The following is a 24,938-nucleotide window of genomic DNA, read 5'->3' on the forward strand; positions in this document are numbered from 1 at the left end:
TTAGAGAGTTTGAATAAAGAATACTAGCAATGAACAAGATCAATTTTTTTCAGTTCAAAAATCCTAAAAAAGTATGACAGGGAGTGTCTGGCTATACATGGAAGTTGAGTAAGAACTAAGAATGTAGTTTTGTAGAGAATTATTTTAGGATTTATTTGAGACCTGTCAGACGTTTTTACGGTGCATATTTATTCAGCAAGAGCGCGAATTCAATCTATAAAATCCTAATACATGTAATAAATAAAGTTTGAAAACACCTAGATAAATTGTGTTGTACTTGTCCGTGAATCTAACTGTGCTAATCCTTAATATACTCAAAACTTGTAATGCAGCTACGTATTGTGATTAGCTTAACTAGGATGATATGTATCTGCGCATATATTGTAAATATGTATAAGAACAACATGTAAGATATATTTGAAAATACAGATCAGCTGAGAGAGACTCCAATTTGATTACAGTGTTGAGAGTAATTTGGTTCTCATTGAAACATACAAGTTGAGATCGTGTCCATTGGTTTGGCATTGATAGATTACTAGCTTGTGTCTGTATTGACATTTAGAGCTGACGAGATCGTCCCCAGTAATTTGGCATTGATAGATTACTAGCTTCTGTCCGTATTGACATTCAGAGCTGATTAGATCGAGCCCAGTGGTTTGTCATTGATAGATTACTAGCTTCTGTCCGTATTGACATTCAGAGCTGATGAGATCGAGCCCAGTGGTTTGTCATTGATAGAGGGTCAAACGACACAGGGTCAAACGACACTAATTTTAATGATAACAATGATAATTATGAAAATAAATTTCAGAATAATAATCATGATTTGCAATTTGATAATGAATTTGCAACAATACAAACACGACAATGTTTAAGTTATGAATCTAATAAATTCATATTTCTTACGAAAAACTTTAATTGGGAAAACTCCATAGCCTTTCAACCTAATAACAACTTTGATAGTTTTAAATCTTGCAATTTCGAATAACTGAATTAATAGTTTGAAATATCAAGTCTGGTTGCAAAGATAAATAGAATTAGAAAATTATACTTTACAGAGAATAAATAACTGCATTATCCAATATTATTTTGTACGAGGGGAGAATGGCCAGTCACAACAATTTCTCGTCCGAGCCACATTCTCCTCATTTTTTCGTCCGAGCCACCTTTACATCCTCGTCCTTCGATTATTATGTGGTTTTAAAGTTTCTTATTCTTGAAGATGAAACTATTTTTTAAAAATCTTGCCACATTAGGGAATAGAATATGGATAGACTAAAGTATTGCAATGATTTTGTCATGTTGTAATCTTCAAACCCATGAGATTGATGTCAAACTTTATTTAGGTAAAACCAAGGTTATAATGCAAGGAAACTTAATTGCAGTTGCGTATACTTTGCGTACACATTGAAACCAGTTCTCTCTGGGCGGAATTTGCAAACAAGAATAGATGCATCAGTATTCGTTTGGTATTCAAAGAGGTTAAAAGCATTTAATTTTGATAATTCACATTATAGTTTCCTTTAACCAGAATTTTTCATTGATTTTTTATGTAAAAGATGGATCCCATGTCAGGCTATGACATCCGTCTTGAGTTTACATTACCGCCCAGAGAGAGTACACTGCAGTACTAAAAAAGGCGTACACCTCTGAAATAACTTTCCTTGCATTATAACCTTGGGTAAAACTTGAATCTCTTCTGCCTCTGTAATGGCTAACCTTCGCGATATAAAATAAATAGCAAAATATTTGACACACCCCTGCCTATTGTATTATTTGCGGCATTCTACACCAGGAATATCTGAAAATGCGCGTAAAAAAAGTGCACATACCTTGTATTAGAGACCTGGATGAAAGGTTCTCTTAATTAAGGTTTTACTTTCAGGTTGAACGTCTGCTAACCGCCAGAGAGGAGAGTATAGCAGAGGCCCGGAGGATGGCAGAAACCTCTGCCAGACTTAGAGATATTCTCAGGTAAACCCTCCGTCAGACATATTCTCAGGTAAACCCTCCGCCAGAGATATTCTCATATAAACACTCCGCCAGAGATATTCTCATATTAACCCTCCGCCAGAGATATTCTCAGGTAAACACAGTCCCAAAGATATTCTCATATAAACCCTCCGTCAGAGATATTTTTAGGTAAACCCTTCTTCAGAGATTTTCTCATGTTAACTCTCCGCCTGACATATATTCTCTGGTAAACCCTCCGCCAGACATTTTCTTAGGTAAACACTCCGCCAGAGATATTCTTAGGTAAACACTCCGCCAGTGATATTCTCATGTAAACCCTCCGCCAGAGATATCCTTTGGTGAACACTCCGCCAGAGATATTCTTATATAAACCCTCCGCCAGAGACATTCTCATATAAACCCTCCGCCAGAGATATACTTATATGAACCCTCCGCCAGAGATATACTCAGGTAAACACTCCGCCAGAGATATTCTTAGGTAAACCCTCCGTCAGAGATATTCTCATATAAACACTCCGCCAGAGATATTCTCATATTAACCCTCCGCCAGAGATATTCTCTGGTAAAACCTCCGCCAGAGATATTTTCATATAAACACTCTGCCAGAGATATACTCAGGTAAACACTCTCCCAAAGATATTCTCATATAAACCCTCCGTCAGAGATATTTTTAGGTAAACCCTTCTTCAGAGATATTCTCAGGTAAACCCTTCGTCAGAGATATTTTCAGGTAACCCTCCGCCAGAGATATTCTCAAGTAAACCCTCCCCCAGAGATATTCACAGGTAAACCCTCCGCCAGCGATATTCTCAGGTAACCCTCAGCCAGAGATATTCAAAGGTAAACCCTCCGCCACAGATATTCTCAGGTAAACCCTCCGTCAGAGATATTCATAGGTAAACCCTTTGTCAGAGATATTCTCAGGTAAACCCTTCGTCAGAGATATTCTCAGGTAAACCCTTCGTCAAAGATATTCTCAGGTAACCCTCCGCCAGAAATATTCTCAAGTAAACCCTCCGCCAGAGATATTCACAGGTAAACCCTCCGCCAAAGATATACTCATATAAACACTCCGCCAGAGATATTCTCCGGTAAACACTCTGCAAGAGATATTATCATATAAATCCTCTGTCAGAGATATTTTTATGTAACATATATTCTCAGGTAAATCCTCCGCCACAGATATACTCATATAAACCCTCCGCCAGAGATATACTCAAATAAACCCTCCGCCACAGATATTCTCATGTAAACACTCTCCAAAAGATATTCTCATATAAAACCTCCGTCAGAGATATTTTTAGGTAAACCCTTCTTCAGATATATTCTCATGTTAACTCTCCGCCTGACATATATTCTCTGGTAAACCCTCCGCCAGACATATTCTTAGGTAAACACTCCGCCAGAGATATTCTCATTCAAACCCTCTGCCAGAGATATTCTCAGGTAACCCTCCGCCAAAGATATTCTCAGGTAAACCTCCGCCAGAGATATTCTTATATAAACCCTCCGCCAGAGATATTCTCATATAAACCCTCCGCCAGAGATATTCTCAGGTAACCCTCCGCCAGAGATATACTTATATGAACCCTCGGCCAGAGATATACTCAGGTAAACACTCCGCCAGAGATAATCTTAGGTAAACACTCCGCCAGTGATATTCTCATGTAAACCCTCCGCCAGAGATATTCTTAGGGGAACACTCCGCCAGAGATATTCTCATATAAACCCTTCGCCAGAGATATTTTCATGTTAACACATCGTCAAAAATATTCTCATGTAAACCCTGTCCTAGAGATATTCATATTGTTCAGTTTAAAAAAGTACGATATTTTTCAGTATATTTTTCATTCTGACTATAAAGACTATATCTGCACCTTTTAAGGGTTTCTAATTCACTTCCAAATTAAGGAATCTTAATTAAGCACACTGACATTTTTTTATGTCTTTCTCTGAACAAAGGAATGTTGCGCATGATTAAGAAGATACTATAAAGCATTGTCTTTTACCAGGCAACTTTAGTCTTTTTGGGCTGAATCGGGTTCCTCAGTTAAAGTTGGGGTTTAGTTTTTATGCAGAAAATCTATCTTTTTTATTTAACGGCTCTTTTCGTTTCTTAAAGCCTTTCTTTAAATAATTTTTTTTTTCAGAAAGCAGAATTTGAGTTCTCTAATGAACGATGAACTTTGCTGGAAATTTTCAAGAAAATGAATTTTTTTGTTTTGATATAAAGTTTTTCAACAAATATATGTCACCGCATGTTTGTTTTTGCTACTACGATTTCTACCATTTTTGAAATAATGTATTTTTTCCTTGAAACCGGCCAGCTAGATTAATGATTAAAAACAGAAATAACAAAAAAATGCTTTATCTAATATAGATAGAAAATATTTAATTTTTTTAGTTATCACTAAGTTTATTTTTCATTTGTATGTTTTCAGTTTTTCCTGATCTTTGAAATCATCATTTTTGTATTGTGTCTTAAACAAAGAAAAAGGATGTTCTGAAGTGTACATCATACATACAGTATCATATACACAGTACACTGTACTGTACATTGTGCTGTACACTGTACTGTACATTGTGCTGTACACTGTACTGTACACTGTACTGTACACTGTACTGTACACTGTACTGTACCCTGTCCTGTACACTGTACTTTACAGTGTCCTGTACACTGTACTGTACACTGTACTGTACCCTGTCCTGTACACTGTACTGTACAGTGTCCTGTACACTGTACTGAACACTGTACTGCCACTGTACTGTACACTGTACTGTACACTGTACTGTTCACTGTACTGTATACTGTACTGTACACCGTACTGTACACTGTACTGTACACTGTACTGTACACTGTACTGTACACTGTACTGTACACTGTACTGTACACTGTATGAAATTGAACTTGTTTTATTTAATTTTGGAAGGCGCACAGACGCACGGAAAAAATGACATATAACCCAAATTTTGATTTTGGGGCTATTTACATCTATAGATCCTTTGCTGGCTTAGTCTCAACCTTGATGGCGCAGCCAGACTTTTTAAAGTTCCCGGCCTAGCATTGGCCAACTTGACTTACCCCACTAGCACTACCATAGTTTGTCTTTTTTTTTCAATAAACATCAAAAGCGCTGTACTGAATTGACCTAGGAGGAACTAAACTATTGACTTTTTATGCCAATATTTGTTTACACGTTCTGGTTTAACCTTTTTTATTTAAAATGTTAACCTATTAACGGTATATAGATTACAATGTTTAGCAAATGTTTATTTCCTTTAATGTGTTTCACACCCCATTGGCCACTTTTTTTCGATGTTCTAATAAATGTTGGTTATTTAAAAAGAATTTTGCTTAACAAATTTCATACTGGCACAAAGTGAGATTCTGAAGCTAAAATGTGGATTGTACAATTCATAGATTTTATTTGCAGAAGAACAGCTTATATGAAGCAAAGTCAGGTCAACTCTTTAAAGGTAAAACAATTAAATTGCCAAAGTTTTTAAATTTTCGATAAAGAAACTGAGTTTTTCCCACAAATTCTGATTTTATAATCTCTATATCTTGGCAACCTGATAGTGCAAACTTTGATATTTCAAACTATCATTGTTTGAAATATCAAATGTCTCCGACATTGATTTGCAAAGATAAAGGGATTAGAAAATAAGAGGTTGTGACAAAACGCAGTTCCTTTAAGGTTTTCATAAGAACTCTCCCCCACGTGTTCCAAAAAAAATTATTTTTTTCAGTTAAACCCACCCACCTTGTCACTCCCTCTAACCAATTTTTATCCCTTAAATTTATTTTTGTCAAATTTGAACTCTTTACATGTGTTGTTTTATCTAATCAAACTGCATATACTGTCTTTTTAAATTCTAATTACAATACAAATAAATAATATCTGTTTGATTTAGTTTTGTATATTGCATCTTTATATTGTTGTTTACATCCTATGAATATTCTCTAAATGTTGATCCCCAGGCTGAACTGGAAGCAGGTTTAGATCTGTGGAGGAAGCAGGTTCTGTCAGTTCAAAGTCTTAGTATCAGGTAATTGTGGGATATTATGGGCTGATCCCAATGACGTCCCAAAGCAGGGTTGCAACATCCATCCTTCCTGATAAAAGTAAAATTATGTATTTTATTTGATTCACATTTTATTCTATTTCTATACCAAATTATTCAATCCTTTATTATAATGCATGATATAAGAAATCCTCTTGTTATTTTTTAATGTTTTATATTAGGAAAGCTGAAGAAAGAGCTAGAAAGGAATTGGAAAGAAGAAGAGAAAGGTTGGCAGATGAAATGAAAACTAGAGAAAAGAGGTGAAATTCAAAAATATTTTAACAATTTTCCAATTATCTCAAGAAAACATTTGATCCAGGTCTATGCAAAAGGGTTCACAGTGATTTAAAGGTTGCAAGATCTCGCGAAAATATTGTTTTAAAATCAAATGTCGAGGGCGACGCAAAAGTATCCGTGTGTCCGGGATGTAGAATTAAAAGCCAAGGCGTTGAGTCATTTTAAAGTTGACCCGGTCTTGAAAATAGTTGCAACTTTTTATAGTAGTCTGGATCTCATGTGAGTTACCCAGAAAACATGGAACTTCAGAGACATGTATACAGTGTTTAATCCATCTTTATAAACTTACCAACATGTCTGTAGGTATCGTATACAGTTAACATACTACGTGCGTAATAATAAAAATATTGAGATATGTATACAGTGTTTAATCCATCTTTATAAACTTACCAACATGTCTGTAGGTATCGTATAACATACATGCACGCATTATTATTTTTTTATGAGATATGTATACAGTGTTTAATCCATCTTTATAAACTTACCAACATGTCTGTAGTTATCGTGTACAGTTAACATACATTCACACATTATTATTTTTATATGAGATATGTATACAGTGTTTAATCCATCTTTATAAACTTACCAACATGTCTGTAGGTATCGTATATAGTTAAGATACATGCACGCACTTTTATTTTTATATGAGATATGTATACAGTGTTTAATCATTCTTTATAAACTTACCAACATTTCTGTAGGTATCGTATATAGTTAAGATACATGCACGCATTATTATTTTTATATGAGATATGTATACAGTGTTTATTCATTCTTTATAAACTTACCAACATGTCTGTAGGTATCGTATACAGTTAAGATACATGCACGCATTTCTATTTTTATATGAGATATGTATACAGTGTTTAATCCATCTTTATAAACTTACCAACATGTCTGTGGGTATCGTATACAGTTAAGATACATGCACGCATTTTTATTTTTATATGAGATATGTATACAGTGGTTCAATCATTCTTTATAAACTACCAGCATGTCTGTAGGTATCGTATATAGTTAACAATAATATACATTTCTATTTTTATGTGAAAACTTTTAAAAATTACCATGCAGGAGAATATCACAAAAAAGGTACAGTTTTTTCCCAGACGCCGCAAAACATACTTTTTTACTCCCCCTTTATACTCTCTGTCTCCATGCTTTGTAACTGAAGAATGATTTATTGAATTTAGATGCGAGGAGAGGAGAAAGGAGAAAATGGAAAAAGAAGAAGAAAGAATGAAAACTGTGATTCAGAAACTTCAAGTCAAAGATAGAAAGGTTAAAATTTAAAAATAAATGCTGCAAAATTGGAGAAAGGTAGATTTATTAATTAAACCAGCTCCGGTTCACCGACAAAGGGTCAAACGACACAGGGTCAAACGACACAGGGTCAAACGACAAAGGGTCAAACGACACAGGGTCAAACGACAAAGGGTCAAACGACACAGGGTCAAACGACGCAGGGTCAAAACATTGATAGATTACTAGCTGGTGTCCGTATTGACATTCAGAGCTGACGAGATCGAGCCCAGTGGTTTGGCATTGATAGATTACTAGCTGGTGTCCGTATTGACATTCAGAGCTGATGAGATCGTGCCCAGTGGTTTGTCATTGATAGATTACTAGCTGGTGTCCGTGCTGCCATTCAGAGCTAATGAGATCGTGCCAAGTGGTTTGGCATTGATAGATTACCAGCTTGTGTCTGTGTTGACATTCAGAGCTGATGAGATTGTGTTCATTGGTTTGGCATTGATAGATTACTAGCTTCTGTCCGTATTGACATTCAGAGCTGATGAGATCGTGCCCAGTGGTTTAGCATTGATAGATTACTAGCTTGTGTCTGTATTGACATTCAGAGCTGATGAGATCGTGCCCAGTGGTTTGGCATTGATAGATTTCTAGCTTCTGTCCGTATTGACATTGATAGCTGACGAGCTTGCGTCCGAATTGACATTGATAGCAAAATACGATTTAGTTGTACCTGGATTGATACAGTTCTGGAAGAAGTTTTAAGAGTACGGCATTTACTACATACAGTGGTAAGCAATTATATCAATGGAATAAAAATGACTTTCATACTAAAGTTTTGTTTGTCATTAAGATTTTTTCAAATTACAAGGTTACAAGTAATCAAAGAGATCCTTTTTTAACTGACAGCTTCTCTTGACTTCTATGTTTATGTGGATCTATGCTTTTCAACAGCTTATTATAAATCTTTATTGAAATCGAAAGTCGTCTTCATTGTTTAGAAATAATTGCCTACCACTGTAGATTTTTTTTATTTTGGTGGAATAATTTTTAAAAGATATTTTTTTCAAATTTTTCAATAACGACGACGCAAAAATTCTACAGTAAAGTTATTAGAAGTTTTTTGAAATTTGTCAAAAAATCAATGATAGAATAGTTTTTATTTTTCATCATAATATTAAATATTAATAAATCTTTGGGAATTTGTTTATATTTCTTCAAATTCTTCCAATGTCGTCTGTTCAATAAAAATTCGAGAAAATCTACAGAAAATGTTTGTAAACAATGTAACATTTATAGAGAAACCAATAACTAAATAAGATTGCTTATTTTCGATAATAATAGGTATTTTTATTTTCTTAACCTAAACAACGAGCTGATTAGTCCTAGGACTAGCTGATTAGTTTTAGAACTAGCTGATTTATTCCCGGACAAGCTGATTAGTTCCCGGACAAGCTGATTAGTTTTTGGACTAACTGATTAGTTCCATGACAAGCTAATTAGTTCCCGGACAAGCTGATTAGTTCCCGGTTCCCGGACAAGCTAATTAGTTCCAGGACTAGCTGATTAGTTCCAGGACTAGCTGATAAGCTCCAGGGCTAGCTGATTAGTTCCCGGACTAGCTGATTAGTTCCAGGACTGGCTGATTAGCTCCAGGACTAACTGATAAGCTCCGGGGCTAGCTGATTAGTTCCCGGACAAGCTGAGTAGTTCCAGGACTAGCTGATTAGTTCCAGGACTAGCTGATTGGTTCCAGGACTAGCTGATAAGCTCCGGGAGTTGTTACTGGCTTGTAGATTTCTTACTTAGTTAAAAGGGCGATTTATACATATTTGAACTCCACTCTAGTATCCTGCTTTTCATTGTACATTTCACTTTTGAGAGTTATTGGGTCTCATATATCTTTGTTTTGAGTTAGTTCAACTCACAGTGATACATGGATTTATTAATAAAGATATATTAAATATGGTTGCATGCTTGCTGACAATTAACGTAAGAGTTGAAAATGAAAAATGATTACACATAATATATAGAGCACAACTATTATTCTCGACTTTTAAAAAATTGTATAACATTCATTATACACTTGATTAGGAAAATATTATTTCTTTAATCCTAATCAAATCCTGCGAATTTAAATTCCGCAGAAAAATCTACTTTTCCGGGAAAATATTCTTGTTTTTGCAATGAAGCGAAGACAAACTGTGTTTTATTTGCGCACAGTGATTTTTGAAATTGAAATCCATGTAGTCTTGTGACTTAGTGACTGAAAATTATGATGATATTTTGTCAACTTAAAGCGCAAGACAAATCTTTTTTATTATCTTAAAGAATTCAAAAATATTTCAAAATAAGCTATGAGATATATTAGGTTTCAAAACGGAATTCCGTTGCACGGAATTGCGCGTAACTGTTCTCGTATTGCGGGGAAGTCTGCGGAATTGCGGTAAATTACAGGACCCGCCATTGCGCGCAAGAAAAATCCACTTGCGTTGGAAACCCTAAGAGATATGAATCAGATTTTAATACTACGTCGCGTTTAAAGAGTCGGTTTGGCTAAACCTTTCCAAATCAATGATACTTTTTTCTAGATTGCAATGTTAAAATATATATAGTAATTGGGAATCTTTATGTTTGATTTTTTCGCGAGAACTGAAATCACTGTGTCACAAACTCTGATATTCCAAACTATAATATGTGTTACATCAAAAAGATTTATCGTGAAAATCAAAGGTTAACATCATAAGGTTGAAAATGTCCAGGGTCTAGAAAATTTCAGTTTAACTTTAAGAACTTGAATTCTCAGGTTACTGGGAAGTAGGGTTTCAACCGGAATTTCGGGTTACGGTTTACTTACGGAAATGATCCGGGAATTCTTTCCATTTCCATCATGGAAAAGGTTCCGTTCATCCGGAATTCCGGGACGATTTCCGGAACGATTTTTTTCCCGTAAACCGGAAATTTACGGGATGTTGTTCTGGAATTACGGAACGTTACGGAATAGAGTTCCGGAAAATTCCGGTTTACGGAACAATTGTTCCGAAAGTTTCCGGAAAAAGGTTCCGGTAAACGTTGAACACACCTTAAACTTATGTAAAAGATAAAACCAGTAAGTAATAATATCTACAGAATAATAGAATGTGCGCCTGGTGTAGCTGTATTTAAAGTAATACTGCTGCTTATTATCATGAAAAATCCTGACTGCCATGTCTCAAAATAATTTCATCTACAGAAAACTGAAGAAAGGAAGACGACATGTATAGCAATTCTTGAGTCTATCCGATGACCCTCTTGAAAAATAAAAACTAATTTGTCAAATAATATTGTGGGGAAAGTGAAAACTGTAACTGTAAAATAGTCATGATGAACTATATTGAAATATTTGTGAATATATAATTGTAGAACTAAATGCGTATTTAATGTATGTCAACTAATAAGTTTTAACTTTTAATGTTTTAACATTGCTTTCTATGTCTAATATTTTGTTAAAATTTCCGGTTTCCATTTGATCCGGAATTATCCCGGAATTCCGGTTTACGCAACAAATTTCCGGATCATTCCCCCCCCCCAAAAAAAAAAAAAAAATATTAAAAACTGTAAAGATAATATAGCTAGTAATAATTAGTTAAGAACAGTTGGTAACATAATGGAAATTCCCATTAACAAACTGTTCTTAAAAACATCCAAAGTACTGTATACTATTGAAAACTCCCGTACAAAATAAAAGTATATACGATATTTCATCCATTTAAAAATCAGCTTCTCTGTGTAAATGATTATTTTGAATTCTAAGTGAGGCACAATCAAAGGAAAAATCGATGTGACACTTTAAGGTTTGCCAAGTTAGTTTTTCATACCAGTTTTCACATAGCATATCCAATACTACAGTTGGGAGACAATTGTAACATTTTTTTTATTTTTTTTGTTAAAATGTGTTTGAATCTCAAATATTTTTGAAATTTGTCCTATTTTTATCATAATTTAACAGTTTTCAGAAAATAAAATTAATATTTGTTGCCCTTCTAACATCAACAAAAATTTATTAAACAAAAAAATCAATTTTCAAAGAGAAAAAATGAAATTCTTGGAGAAGTTTTTCTTTTTTTCAAAATTAACGTAATTTCCAGTTTTTAGCAGAAAAAACGAATGGTTTGCAGCTCAGTATGTTGGAGTTGTGATTCGCACCGACGGACCTGAATTGATCAGAATTATTCAAAGAATTTGTAAACATAAAACTATGGAATTTGCAGATGACATAATTCATAATTAGACAATCTGCTTGTTCTCTGCTCAATAGAGGTATTTAAACGTTCATTAAACTATTTAATCTTAAGTCTAAAAGTCGTCTTTATATTCCTTTATATTCCTTTATATTCCTTTATATTCCTTTATATTCCTTTATATTCCTTTATATTCCTTTATATTCCTTTATATTCCTTTTTTCACCAATGTATTTATTTTTTTCCGCCTCTTTAAAATCCTCCAATAATTAATGCCTCAAAACTATTGTAATCGACATTAAAAGACTTCTAAGTAAAAGGTCGCCCTTTAATTCGCATTTTTAACGAAACTTTCTGTGGTTATTTTTTCTTTAATTGAAACAAATCCCCATAAATCAATTCAAGAGTAAGATTAATACATTAATTTATGCGATATTAATTCTTTGCCTCAGATTAATCAGAAGACGACATTTACAACAAATTTATTTACCGTTTGTAATATTGGAAATTTCTGCTGTCCTCGCTTGTTCAACGCCTAAAATTCCGCTCCATGGTTCCTCAGAAAAAATATTTGACGATATCTGAAAATTTTTACAAACAATTATTGGCTATTTTTGATACAAAAGAGATGCGTAACTTGATCACAAATTCAGCTATAATTCACCAGACGATCCTCATATCCAACAAATGGTTAAATAAATTCAAAAATACGAATTAATAACATTAATTTTAGTTATATTTTTGCACAAAACATTCACAATTGTGTTAAATATCTAAGGTTTTAATGTCGATCGTTCGACTCTCAAACAACCAAAATAACCAATGACGTCAAAATACAGCTGAACTGGCGTACACAGTAGTCAGAAAAATTTCCTACGCCTTGTCTTTATAATTAGCAAAGTCTTTGCAATAAACAGAAATCACTGCACAGACCAATTTTTCAGAAGAAAAAAAAGAATTTCAGTAACTTACTGTTACTTACTGACATTGACAATACCAAAACAGTAATAGATTGGTTGGTCGTCTTCAATTCCAGCATGTTTTTATTCTCATTCTGAAGAAATAGTGTTTTAAATATGCCTTGGAAAATATAATTATCTGTTAGGCAACAAGTATAATTAACAAAATCTGAAATAAACACATCTGTGTATTTATTTCCTGACAGATTAACGTTCGTTGAAATATCTTCAGTTAAAACCTAAATCTTGTATTGAGAAGTCTGATAGTTGGGATGCTCTTCCTAATTATTTTCTCATTGATACAGGTTTTTAACATTTCAAATCTCTTACAATTCCCTGAACCACTCATGCAAAAGCAAACATCTTTTAAATGGACCGTAATCATAATTTTAAGTAACCTACCATGCAAAGATAACAATGCAGATTCACAACGGTACCCTTTAAACCTTACTCTGATCAATAATTTTTTTATAGGTTTAAAATTGTGCATTTATAATAATTCCTGTAGGCTTTCCTGCAGTAGAGATGCGCAAGTCACTTTTGTAAAGAACCCAAAATTGTTAATAATCAGTTTTCCCAATTATATAAATGATATTTAGTTCATATTTGACCAGCCAAAGCTTTTAATTAAAGGTTTCATTGTGAATCGGGCATTGCCTTCTTTGCATGTAGGGTCAATTGAAATTCAAATACAGTCCCTTTAATCCAATATTATTTTAATGCCTAATATGTTTTAATATTTAGTTAATAGGAGGACAAGTTGAAGAGCTTGATGTTGAAGATGAAATACTTATTGTCAATCCAGAGATTAAAGAAACAGCTATACATAATACTTCCGGTAGTTTCATATTTTTACACAAAAAAAAAAAATGAAAAAATTAAAGATTACAAAAACTTCCCAAAAGTCAAAATCCTAAAATACAAAGTCTTAAGAAAACCTCGGAAAAGATAAACTCCTTGAAATCAAACTCCTGAAAGACAAACTTCTGAAAGACAAACTCCTGAAAGACAAACTCATGAAAAAACTCCTGAACGACAAACTCCTGAAAGACAAACTCCTGAAAGACAAACTCCTGAACGACAAACTCCTGAAAGACAAACTCCTGAACGACAAACTCCTGAAAGACAAACTCCTGAAAGACAAACTCCTGAAAGACAAACTCCTGAAAAACAAACTCCTGAAAGACAAACTCCTGAAAGACAAACTCCTGAAAGACAAACTCATGAAAGACAAACTCATGAAATACAAACTCCTGAAAGACAGACTCCTAAAAGACAAATTCCTGAAATACAAACTCCTGAAAAACAAACTTCTGAAAGACAAACTCCTGAAAGACAGACTCCTAAAAGACAAATTCCTGAAAGACAAACTCCTCAAAAACAAACTCCTGAAAGACAAACTCCTAAAAGACAAATTCCTGAAAGACAAATTCCTGAAAGACAAACTCCTGAAAGACAAACTCCTGAAAGACAAACCCCTGAAAGACAAACTTCTGAAAGACAAACTCCTGAAAGACAAACTTCTGAAAGACAAACTCATAAAAGCCAAACTCCTGAAAGACAAACTCCTGAAAGACTAACTCCTGAAAGACAGACTCCTAAAAGCCAAACTCCTGAAAGACAAACTACTAAAAGAAAAACTCTGAAAAGACAAACTTCAAAGAGACACACTAATGAATGACAAACTTCTTAAAACTCCTGAAAGACAGACTTTCAAAAAAACTAAGTTTTTAATTGAAGAAAACAAAATAATTCTTGAAATTTAAACTTTAAAAGACTCCTAACTTTTCCAGCGCTAGATAAGTATATTTTAATACTCCTCTAATGAAACTGAATTTAACAGGATTAACCTGGGGTCCTTCACTTTCACGTGGAGAAAGGAGTCGATCAAGAAGTCTGATTGGTGCTAATGTAACAGGAGAAGATTTAGAGCTTATGAAGCTAGGTCTTGAAAGTGAAAGACATGCTATAGGAAGAAGTATTCAGAGGGATTTAAAGTACCGTTGGCCAAATAGTAAAGTTCCTTACAGGATTGAAGCTGCTATAGATCAAGAAAAACGTACCATTATTGCATCGGTAATGATAGTTTTATTTCTAAGAAATTATGTTATCACCATTTTTAATCAATTCACTTCTTTTTATAAACATCAGCAACATTAGAGTAAACTGAAAGAAACAATTGTATAATATGAAGCTTATTGAAATTACTTCGAAAATTTTAAATGTTTAATGTTAAATGGTACAAAAACGATCCCGAATTCGCATTAGTCTCATTTTCAACATTTTCCCCCTAAAAAACATTTAATCTTGGTAATCTATATATATAGAAAGTTAAAACCTCTGTTTGTCTATTTGTCTTTCTGATCATAACTCAGGCACCCCTGGACCAATTTGCCTCAAATTTGGATTCGGGAACTCAGGAGACCTACGAAATGTTCATAGTTTGGTTTTGAGATTCTAAGTTGATTGAGTCAACTTTAATAATAAAATTCAGGTTCGGTAAGACCGTTCAAGTGCGGGTAAAAAGCGGGAGTAACTTTTAATAACCTTGGTAGCGTTGGGTTCCCTAGCTAGTAATTAACAAAAGTTATTATATTCAGGGTATACAAAACATAGAAGATAACACTTGTATTCGGTTTGTTGAAAAAACTGCTACAGATTTAGATTGGGTTGATATTTTCACAACCGGTGCTAGTGGGTGTTTTGCTAATGCTAGGTAAGCTCTTAACCCTAAACAGGCTGGGGGACGGGGGGAGGGGGGGGGTTTGGCGCTCCCCCATTTAGTTTTTTTTTGTCCCAAAACTCTCATTTTTGACACTTTCACTGTGATATTTTGTGACTTTTAATAAATATAAATTTCAATTGGACTAAGACTAACGCTACAGAAATAAAAACTATATTTTCTAGAAGGCCTAGAAAAATAGAAACACATGTGTCACACTTTTTTGTTCAACCTTATTTACCCTGGCGTTTTTTTTTGCGATAACTTTAAAAGTAAGCTCAAATTTTCTGAATTAACACATGCCCATTACAGGTGAATTTCTACTTTCTAAGTTGATTTCCAGACTACTGGTAAAACTATCTTCAATGTTGATGGCATTACTTAAGGCTAAAGCTGGGCTTTTATACCTACTGCCTGTGTCCTCAGGCATACTGCAACAAGATTGCACAATTTTTGCAAAGAAATTTAAATGCAATTTTAACATTTTCAGTTTTTCTTGAAAACAAAGTAAGTTTTAAAAATTTTGCAAATGATTTGACATATTTGAATTGCTGGTTCAACCGGTCAAGGGCTTTTTAAAAATGTACAATTTGTTGCACTTCAAGCAATTTTTTGCCATTTTTTGCTTAATAACTAGATTTCGCAATAAATATTTAGAATTTTTGCAAATTTGCCATTTTTTTCAGATTATTGAAGTTGAGCCAAAGGGCTTTCCAAAAACGTATCAAATGTTATAGATTTGAATCACAAAAAGAAAAAAAGGGAGGGGGGGGGGTGTCACATAAAAAAAATAGACGTCAGGATAAATAGGCTCAAAACCATCAAAAAAAAAATTTTGATGACCCTCTTTTGCATTATTCAACCCTCCCTATTAAACCATTGAAATTGGCTATGAGCATGCATTTTAATCCTGTACTTTTTTGGGGGGGAAGGGGGCGTGGGGCGCCCTTACCCACCGGGCTATACATTGATTCAGACCTCTCAGAGTTAAAATTATCTAAATAATTATTTAAAATAAATTACATTAATTCAATGTATACAGATATCATCAGTGTAAAAAGAATAAATTCTCATTTTTTCTAGAAATGTTCCAAAAAAACTGAATGAAAACAACATTTTTTTTCATAAGTTTATACGATCTTAGCTGGGAACTTTTAAATGGTGAATCCATTCTTTTTCTCAATCTCCAGATTAAATAGTGATTGCTCTCCTCTTGTTATTAATCTCTAGGTTAATAAACAGAACGGGATAAAGGATCTCATTCTAAAGTTGTCAGCTCTGTTTATATGAAAACTTAAAGAGTATTATAGTTTCAACAAAAAATATGACAAGTTTTTAGGATTAGTTAGATCTGAATTATGCTCAAACAAGACTTATATTCTAGATACCTTGGACCTGGTTTTGGATCCCACCAGGTTGGGCTTGCATTCTCTGCTACTAGGGATGACTAAAATTATTTAAATATTTTAAAACTTTGCTAATTTAAAACTTGATGGTATAAGTTATATTTAAACATAATTAAGTATTCAAAATTATAAATAATCTTTGTTTTCATAATTACTTTGCATCTGTTATACCCTGAGTCACGTCAATATTAATCATTTTTTTTATTTTGTATTCTCTGCTACTAGGGATGACTAAAATTAGTTAAATATTTTAAAACTATGCTAATTTAAAGCTTGATGGTTGAGTTATGTTTAAACATAATTAAATATTCAAAATTACAAATAATCTTTGTTTTCATAATTACTTTGCATCTGTTATACCCTGAGTGACGTACATACTAATCATTTTGTTTATTATCCTCTTTATACAAAAAATTTTTTTTTCTTTTTTCTTAAAATTTTAATCATGCAATTGCAGTACATGCTTTACTAAGGTAAGTAAAATGTTTTATAATTATAAATTTTATAAAATTTCTTTTATGATCAGAAAGGCGTCACTGGCGTTCAGTGTAAAAGTTTTATGTGTGACTCAACTTAAAAATTTTTTTTTATGATTAATTGATACTTTCCCTAGAACAATAACAAAGAAATTGCGTCTTTGCTTTGAACTGAACTCTTCTTATTCCTATATCTTTACACCTGATGGCGCAAACCATTGATATTTCAAAATTAGAAGACTCAATTTCTTTCTCTGATTTTCTTGTCTTCAATGTTAGATTTCCAAAATTTTTGAGAGGCAAAACTATTTTTGGGAAACTTCTTAAAATTCTTAAAAAAATGAACCTAAAAAGCAAAATATATATAGATAGATTTAAAAATCTTCAGGGTATAGTGGTACATGAACTGCTGCATATACTGGGAGTTGCTCATGAACAACAAAGACCGGATCGAGATGATTTTATCACAATAGACTGGACAAACTTGCAGGTATTTGTTCGGAAAAGATTTTTTTATTTCTTAGAAATTTTGATAATAGTGATTGCACAGACACAATGCACTCTTTTATATTTTCTTTATTTATACTGCACTAAAAAAACAATTTCTTACAGTAGATATGTTTCTATTAAGATATACTTCTCAAGGTGGATATATCATACTTCTTAAGATGGATATATCATATTTCTCAAGGTGGATATATCACATTTCTCAAGGTGGATATATCATATTTCTCAAGGTGGATATATCAAATTACTCAAGAATTTCTCAAGGTGGATATATCATATTTCTCAAGGTGGATAAATCATATTTCTTAAGGTGGATAGATCATATTTCTCAAAGTGGATATATATCATATTTCTCAAGGTGGATATATCATATTTCTCAAGGTGGATATATTACATTTCTCAAGGTGGATATATCATATTTCTCAAGGTGGATAAATCATATTTCTTAAGGTGGATATACCATATTTCTCAAGGTGGATAAATATCATATTTCTCAAGGTAAATATATCATATTTCTCAAGGTGGATATATCATATTTCTCATGGTGGATATATCATATTTCTCAAGGTGGATATATCATATTTCTCAAAGTGGATATACCATATTTCTTAAGGTGTATATATCATATTTCTCAAGATGGATATATCATATTTCTCAAGGTGGATATATCATATTTCTCAAGGTGGATATATCATATTTCTCAAGGTGGATATATCATATTTCTCAAGGTGGATATACCATATTTCTTAAGGTGTATATATCATATTTCTCAAGGTGGATATATAATATTTCTCAAGGTGGATATATCATATTTCTCAAGGTGGATATATCATATTTCCCAAGGTGGATATATCATATTTCTTAAGGTGGATATGTCTTACAACATGTGGAAGGACTCCTGGGATACAGAAGACTTATCAACCTTAACAAAGTAAGCTCTTCAAAATTACACTTCTTGATGTTTTAAGTTAACTTTAAAACCAAATAGGGCCTTAAATAGTCTCTTAGAAAATTAACATATTAACAATGTTTATTGGAATTACTGTCATTGTCATGTTCACAGGTTTTGTTTTTGATATGGAATGTGATCCAAAAAATCAATCTTACAATGTGAGCCAATTTCTAACACTTAGTGTTAGAAATAACCCCTGTAATAACTGAATTAAAACAATTTTTTCTTTAAGATGTACATTGACTGGTGCAACACAAGCTACTGCAGACTTTACAAACTGTGTTAGTGGTGACACAGTAACTGCTATGGGTCTTGGATATGACTTCAAGTCTGTTATGCACTATAGACTCCGAAGGTTAAACAATTTGTACTTATGATACTATTGTACAGGGCTCAATATTTATTGTCTGGTATGGGCCTCAATGTTCATCACTACTTAATTTAATCCTGAACCTATGATTGGTAACTGATACTAAACTGTTCATGTGAATTGAATTCTCATTTTCTTTAGTTTTGCGGTCGACTCTTCTAAACCTGTAATGACACCTAAAGATGCAAGTATAACTGATGCTAATGTGGGAAACACTGAACTCTCTCCAATGGATGTTACAAAACTACAAAGAAGTTATTACTGTACTGGAACCACCCAGGTTATTAGTATATCTATACTAATTTATCTTGAATAGTTTTAAAGTCTTAAAGAATTAGTTGGGCAAGTAGTAAAATTTTACCATTCTAATTCCCTTTTCTAGGTCTTTTGTATTTAGAAAATATTAAGCAATGGGTGCCTACTGCCTATTGAATGTAGATTGTAGATATTTACTTAGAATCGACATGTCTGAGTTTAAATATAAATTTAGTTTATCGTTTTGATAAAAAAAATTATCTCGATAAAGTAAACAAATTATATTATTTGGTATTGTGTATAGAGTTCTTGTGGAGGTTCTTACTATTCAACAACTGGCGGAACAGTCTCAGGAGAAAGCCTTACAGGTGAAATCTCTCATTTCTCTTTCATAGATATACAGGGTGTCCTACAAAACATGACAGTTGGCAAATAGTTTTGAATGTCTTCTTCCATATACTATATTAGATATTCTCTTTGGTATCAAACAACTAAACAAATTATGTAAGCAGACATTTTAAACCATTCACCAACTGTCATGTTTCGTGGGAGACCCTAAATCAAAGAACTGCCGATAATTTAAATCTGAAATTTCAGGAACATCTGAATGTGAGTTTATCTTTTCAACTGAAATTGGCAAAGGAATTAAAATAGCTGTCTCAGCTACGGTAACTTTTTTCTTAAATATTTAGTATTGTTAATGTTGTCTCAAACTCAGAGTAGGTATGGATGTTAACAGACCTACTTCTGTACATTGGATTTCGACTTTTGATAGCTCTGTGGAAAGCCTTGAATAAAAAGAAGTATATTGTACAATTTTTGCGAAGAATTTTGCATACATTTTTGCACAGAAACCTTCAAAGAGAATCTGCACATTTTCAGTTTTCCTTGAATACAAACTTAGTTTTTAAAAATTTTGCAAATATTTTTTGCAAATTTGAATAAGCCATGGTAAGGGCTTTTCAAAAATGAATCAAATGATATAGATTTGTATCAAAATAAGGAAATAGACTTCAGCCTTAATAGGGTTAAAGTAGAGCATAAGAGCTTTTCAATTATGTATCATTTGTCATTTTTGGATATCAAACATGGGATTGAGAAGGAGGGTATCCTGGTTTTTAAGTACCCCAGCAGGGATAGGGTTAAAGTATCATAACTTAAAGGCCCCTCTTTTCTTAAATAATTTGAAATGTTAAAAGTTTATTTTTCTTTATTACTAAGTTTGCTGGATCCTGTAGCACTGACTACCTAGAGATTAGAATAGGAACAATGACTGGAGCTCTCATAAGTAAATACTGCCAGGTACTGATTACATTGTCTTTAAACTTGTTGGTTTGGTTATCTATTTGAATACATACATGATGCAACATTAGTTGACCAGAATGGTTGTTTTTTCATTTATATTTGTTAGCAAGTAAATGTTGTACTCAGTTATTTTGTTGCAATGTAGCTTTTTGTATACTCAAAGCAGTTTAATTTTTTACACATTTTCTTGTTAAGTTGTTAGTTAAAAGTATACATATACTTCATTACAGGGCAATGCTATTCCAGCTGAATTGTTTCTAAAAACAAACAAAGTATGGATGAGATGGGTTAAGACAACTTCAACCTTGACTGGAACTTGGACTGTGGACACAAGTAATTAAGTTTATTCTAGTTTATTTAGATAAGAACCAAACATATATGATCCCTGAGCCCGCGATTTAAAAACTTCGGCTCGAGCAGTAATTCCTTAAACCCTACTTTAAAGCACAATCTTCGACCCAACTCTAATGACAGCTTGTGTCACGTGATTGACAGCTTCAATATCTTCGACTTGACTTAAAGAGTTAGGCCCAATGAAAATAAAATCGACCTTGGTTGGTTTTAGTAGAGAATAAGGCTGTTGAGTATAATTCTCAGAAAAACCCAAATTGTACCAATTCCTACCATGAAAATCCGCCAAATAGAATATCAAACCGGTTTTTTGAACTCAACTCTGTGGAAATAAGATGCAGCTTGAATCCGAAAGCTCAAGTAGTAAATAAGGCCCAACGACAGCTTAGACCCGAGCCGTATTTTCCCGAATTTTTTAAATCGCGGGCTCAGGTATCTTTAAATACATATCATTGTTCTTCTCAATTTCAAATATGTTTATTTCAAGAGTATTAAATTTGTAATTAAACTAAATCATGAAATAAAACCCACATGGTGTTAAATATCCAAATGTTTTAGTAACCTGTTCCTGTGACAAAATAAAAATGGACAACTTAGAATGTAGTTCATGCAGCATATTTTATGATAAGTCAGCAACATTGGTTGGTGGGAAACCTTCTTATCAAAATGGAGAAAGATATGTATTTTGGAATAGCAATCGCAATAGATGGATGATTTCAACTTCAACAAATACAGACAGTTCTTTTACAACTAATGAGGTAAAGATAGAATAAAACTAAAGTTTAAAGTTTAACTGTATCTCCTTCAGTTGGCATACTACTGTCCGGAGGATCTGTCCTCAGGATGGACGCAAATTGTTGATGGCAAATTTGTTCCAAGTGCAGCAGGTTCAATGAGATGCAGTGATTGTGTAAGATTTCCTGCTACTCCAGAGTGTGGTGAGTAAAAACTCTTACAAAATATGTATATTTACACTGTTTTTATGCAACTTACAGAAATTATTTCTGATTCAAATAGCATTCAGGTTAAATCAGAAAAAAACATCTAAAATTGTTCTTACTTCAGATAAGTAGAGACCGTTCTTTAAAATGCTTTCAATGAAGAATAAAAAGCCCTACAAAATAAATATCCTAGTTAAACTGTGGGAGAAATTAAGGAAAGCCATTTTTAGCTTTAACCCCAATATAGAACCTGGTCCAGACAACACCAACAGTTTAACTTTATTCAAATAAAGGGGAAAATTGTGTTCAAGTCATATTGTTACATGATTACATATGCTATAGTTTTTGTTTCTATTTATAAAAATACTCTAATCTTTAATGTACAAGGCCAACAATGACCCCTACTGCAGTACAAGGCCAACAATGACCCCTACTGCAGTACAAGGCTTAACAATGACCCCTACTGCAGTACAAGGCCAACAATGACCCCTACTGCCGTACAAGGCCAACAATGACCCCTACTGCAGCTATGCTAAATCCGAAACTACTGATATCAGCAAGTGAACAGTTTATGTAGAAAATCTTATATCTATTATTGTAGTTACTTGCTGTTCCAATATTCTACTAAGTAGCACCTCACAGGCAACAATAGATGGATTCTCACTCCTTGGAAAATATATACCCTATGCTACTCAAACAGAGTTTAATGGCAAGAAGGTTTATGTCAAAGAAGGTGATACTAGATACTGTTTAAGAACTCCAGCAGCAGGAGGAAACTGGGTTTTGGGAGTATGTTCTGATCTCACTGTAACTAGTGGGTAAGATGCTCTGACTAATAATCAAAATGAAAACGAATTATAATTTACTCTAAGATAAAAACTTTTAAATGATCACCCCTTATATAAAAGACTTATTATCCGGTGTGACAGATCAAGTGTATGATATGTCTATATGATAACATTTTATGCTTATTGAGTTTTGAAGACTGTTGTTAAACTAACTGGGGAGATTTGTTCTATCAAAACATGAATTGATCAAATGCCATTCAAGCCAACTGTTGTAATTTACATTGTTGCAAAGCTTGGCCAATGAGAAGTTAGGATTCCACAGCATTAAGATTTTTATCAAGTGAGCAGCTTTATAATCTTTTAAATTAAAAGTTCTAGATCTAAATACATTTTATATCTTTAGCTTTGCATTCGGAGATTCATCCAAGTGTCCGGAACAGTCTGGCCCAACATGGAGAATTGCTATAAGTGGATCACTCCAAGCAGATCCTTTGTTCAAAGTGACTTGTGCTGATCCAACAACTACAGCTTCAACCTCTACCGCAGCTTCAACCTCTAATGCAGCTTCAACCTCTACCACAGCTTCAACCTCTACTACATCTTCTTCAACAACTGTAACCTCTTCATCCTCATCAACTGCTACATCCTCTTCTACTTCTACTGTATCCCCTATATCTACATCTTCTACTCCAACCTCCTCTTCTACTTCTACTGTATCCCCTATATCTACATCTTCTACTCCAACATCCTCTTCTACTTCTACTGTATCCCCTATCTCTACTTCTTTTTCTACTTCTACAGTTTCTTCAATGTCTACCACTGCTTCTACAACAGCAACATCAACTGAAACTAAAGTAAATAAAACAACTTCTTAAAATAAATCATTAATTTCTAATGAATGATATATATATTGTGTAAGTATGTATTTATTTCAGGCTCCATGTGAAGCTTGCAAGACTGTCTTAGATGGAGTAATGGCAGGAATTTACAAATTGAAGGTAGTGTTTTAATTTCAAAACTTTTGAAATAAGCTAAACTAACTAGTAAATTAGTCAAATACATTCAAGTCTTTACATTTATCAACATAATGTTCATATTGTACAGATATTTAAAAATACCCATCCTGGATGCTGTGAAGTTAAAAACTCTATCTTAACTTTAGAAAAAAAATTATTTAAATTATGAAGGATAGGCTTTTTAGGAGCTAGTCTTATCTTTTATTGTCCCTTCCACATTTTTCTCTTTTCGCTTACAAGACAACTAATTGAGACATAGATCCAAACATTTGAATTTTGATTTTCAATATATTATAATAATGTTTATCTGTTTGTCAGGAGTCTAACTTCCCATCCTGCTTGAACGGATGCTTGTATGAGTTTGGCTCAAATTTCTACTGTTTTGTACCAGGAGAGTTTAAAGTCACCCCTGCCTGTAGTTGAATACCTAAACAAGACTTGGGCATCTTCAATAAAACATATTAATTGGTCAATTTCAAAATTATTTTCACACAAAACTAAATAAATCGATTCAAAACAAAAGGACTTCTTTTGTTTCAAGGAACTGTGAGCATAATTTTATATGAGCTTCCATTTATAGAGTGGCATGTCAAATTTAAATTGATACCTTTTAAACCTTTGTTTGATCAGGGGGTTCGCAGATATTCTTATTTATACAGCATATAAGTTTTTCATAAACAATTCAGAATAAAAAACATTCAGAATAGAAAACATTCAGAATAAAAAACATTCAAAATAAAAAACATTCAGAATAAAAAACATTCAGAATAAAAAACATTCAGAATAAAAAACATTCAGAATAAAAAACGTTCAGAAAAAAACGTTCAGAATAAAACATTCAGAAAAAAACCAATGTCTTGGATCATTCAGAGAAAATAAAAATCTACAGCTTATAAAAAAAAAAAAAATGAAGGATTAGAAATCATTCGAACAAACTTGAAAAAACGAATAATGATAGCTTTTCACCGAACACTCCATTTTTTGGACCAAGTTTTTCAAAAAACGATAATTTTTGACGGAACAATTAAATGATTTTATTGAAAACACAATTTTATTGAACAAACAATTTTCTAAATAAAC

The 24,938-nt window shown here is 33.1% G+C and overlaps 1 protein-coding gene and 1 long non-coding RNA gene across 2 annotated transcripts; both read left to right on the top strand.

The window, feature by feature from the left end:
• Window positions 1–1,765: 1,765 nt before the first annotated feature.
• On the top strand, window positions 1,766–4,237 carry LOC111714353 (uncharacterized). Its single transcript, XR_002767959.1, has 2 exons — window positions 1,766–1,974; window positions 4,125–4,237. It is a non-coding gene; the product is annotated as an uncharacterized LOC111714353 (long non-coding RNA).
• An 8,746-nt stretch (window positions 4,238–12,983) lies between these two features.
• On the top strand, window positions 12,984–24,383 carry LOC111714350 (serine-rich adhesin for platelets). Its single transcript, XM_023489442.1, has 20 exons — window positions 12,984–13,074; window positions 13,514–13,607; window positions 14,613–14,845; window positions 15,370–15,485; window positions 16,876–16,932; window positions 17,355–17,370; window positions 17,762–17,863; window positions 18,747–18,811; window positions 19,065–19,187; window positions 19,344–19,482; window positions 19,762–19,825; window positions 20,055–20,125; window positions 20,679–20,759; window positions 20,993–21,095; window positions 21,672–21,871; window positions 21,922–22,051; window positions 22,656–22,872; window positions 23,246–23,696; window positions 23,778–23,840; window positions 24,177–24,383. The coding sequence occupies exons 1-20, from the start codon at window positions 13,042–13,044 to the stop codon at window positions 24,279–24,281; spliced, it is 2,463 nt and encodes an 820-aa protein (XP_023345210.1). The 5' UTR covers window positions 12,984–13,041; the 3' UTR covers window positions 24,282–24,383.
• The last annotated feature ends 555 nt before the right edge of the window (window positions 24,384–24,938 follow it).

The sequence above is a fragment of the Eurytemora carolleeae genome, unplaced genomic scaffold, assembly GCF_000591075.1.
Source record: "Eurytemora carolleeae unplaced genomic scaffold, Eaff_2.0 scaffold1562, whole genome shotgun sequence".
NCBI classification, from domain to species: domain Eukaryota; kingdom Metazoa; phylum Arthropoda; class Copepoda; order Calanoida; family Temoridae; genus Eurytemora; species Eurytemora carolleeae.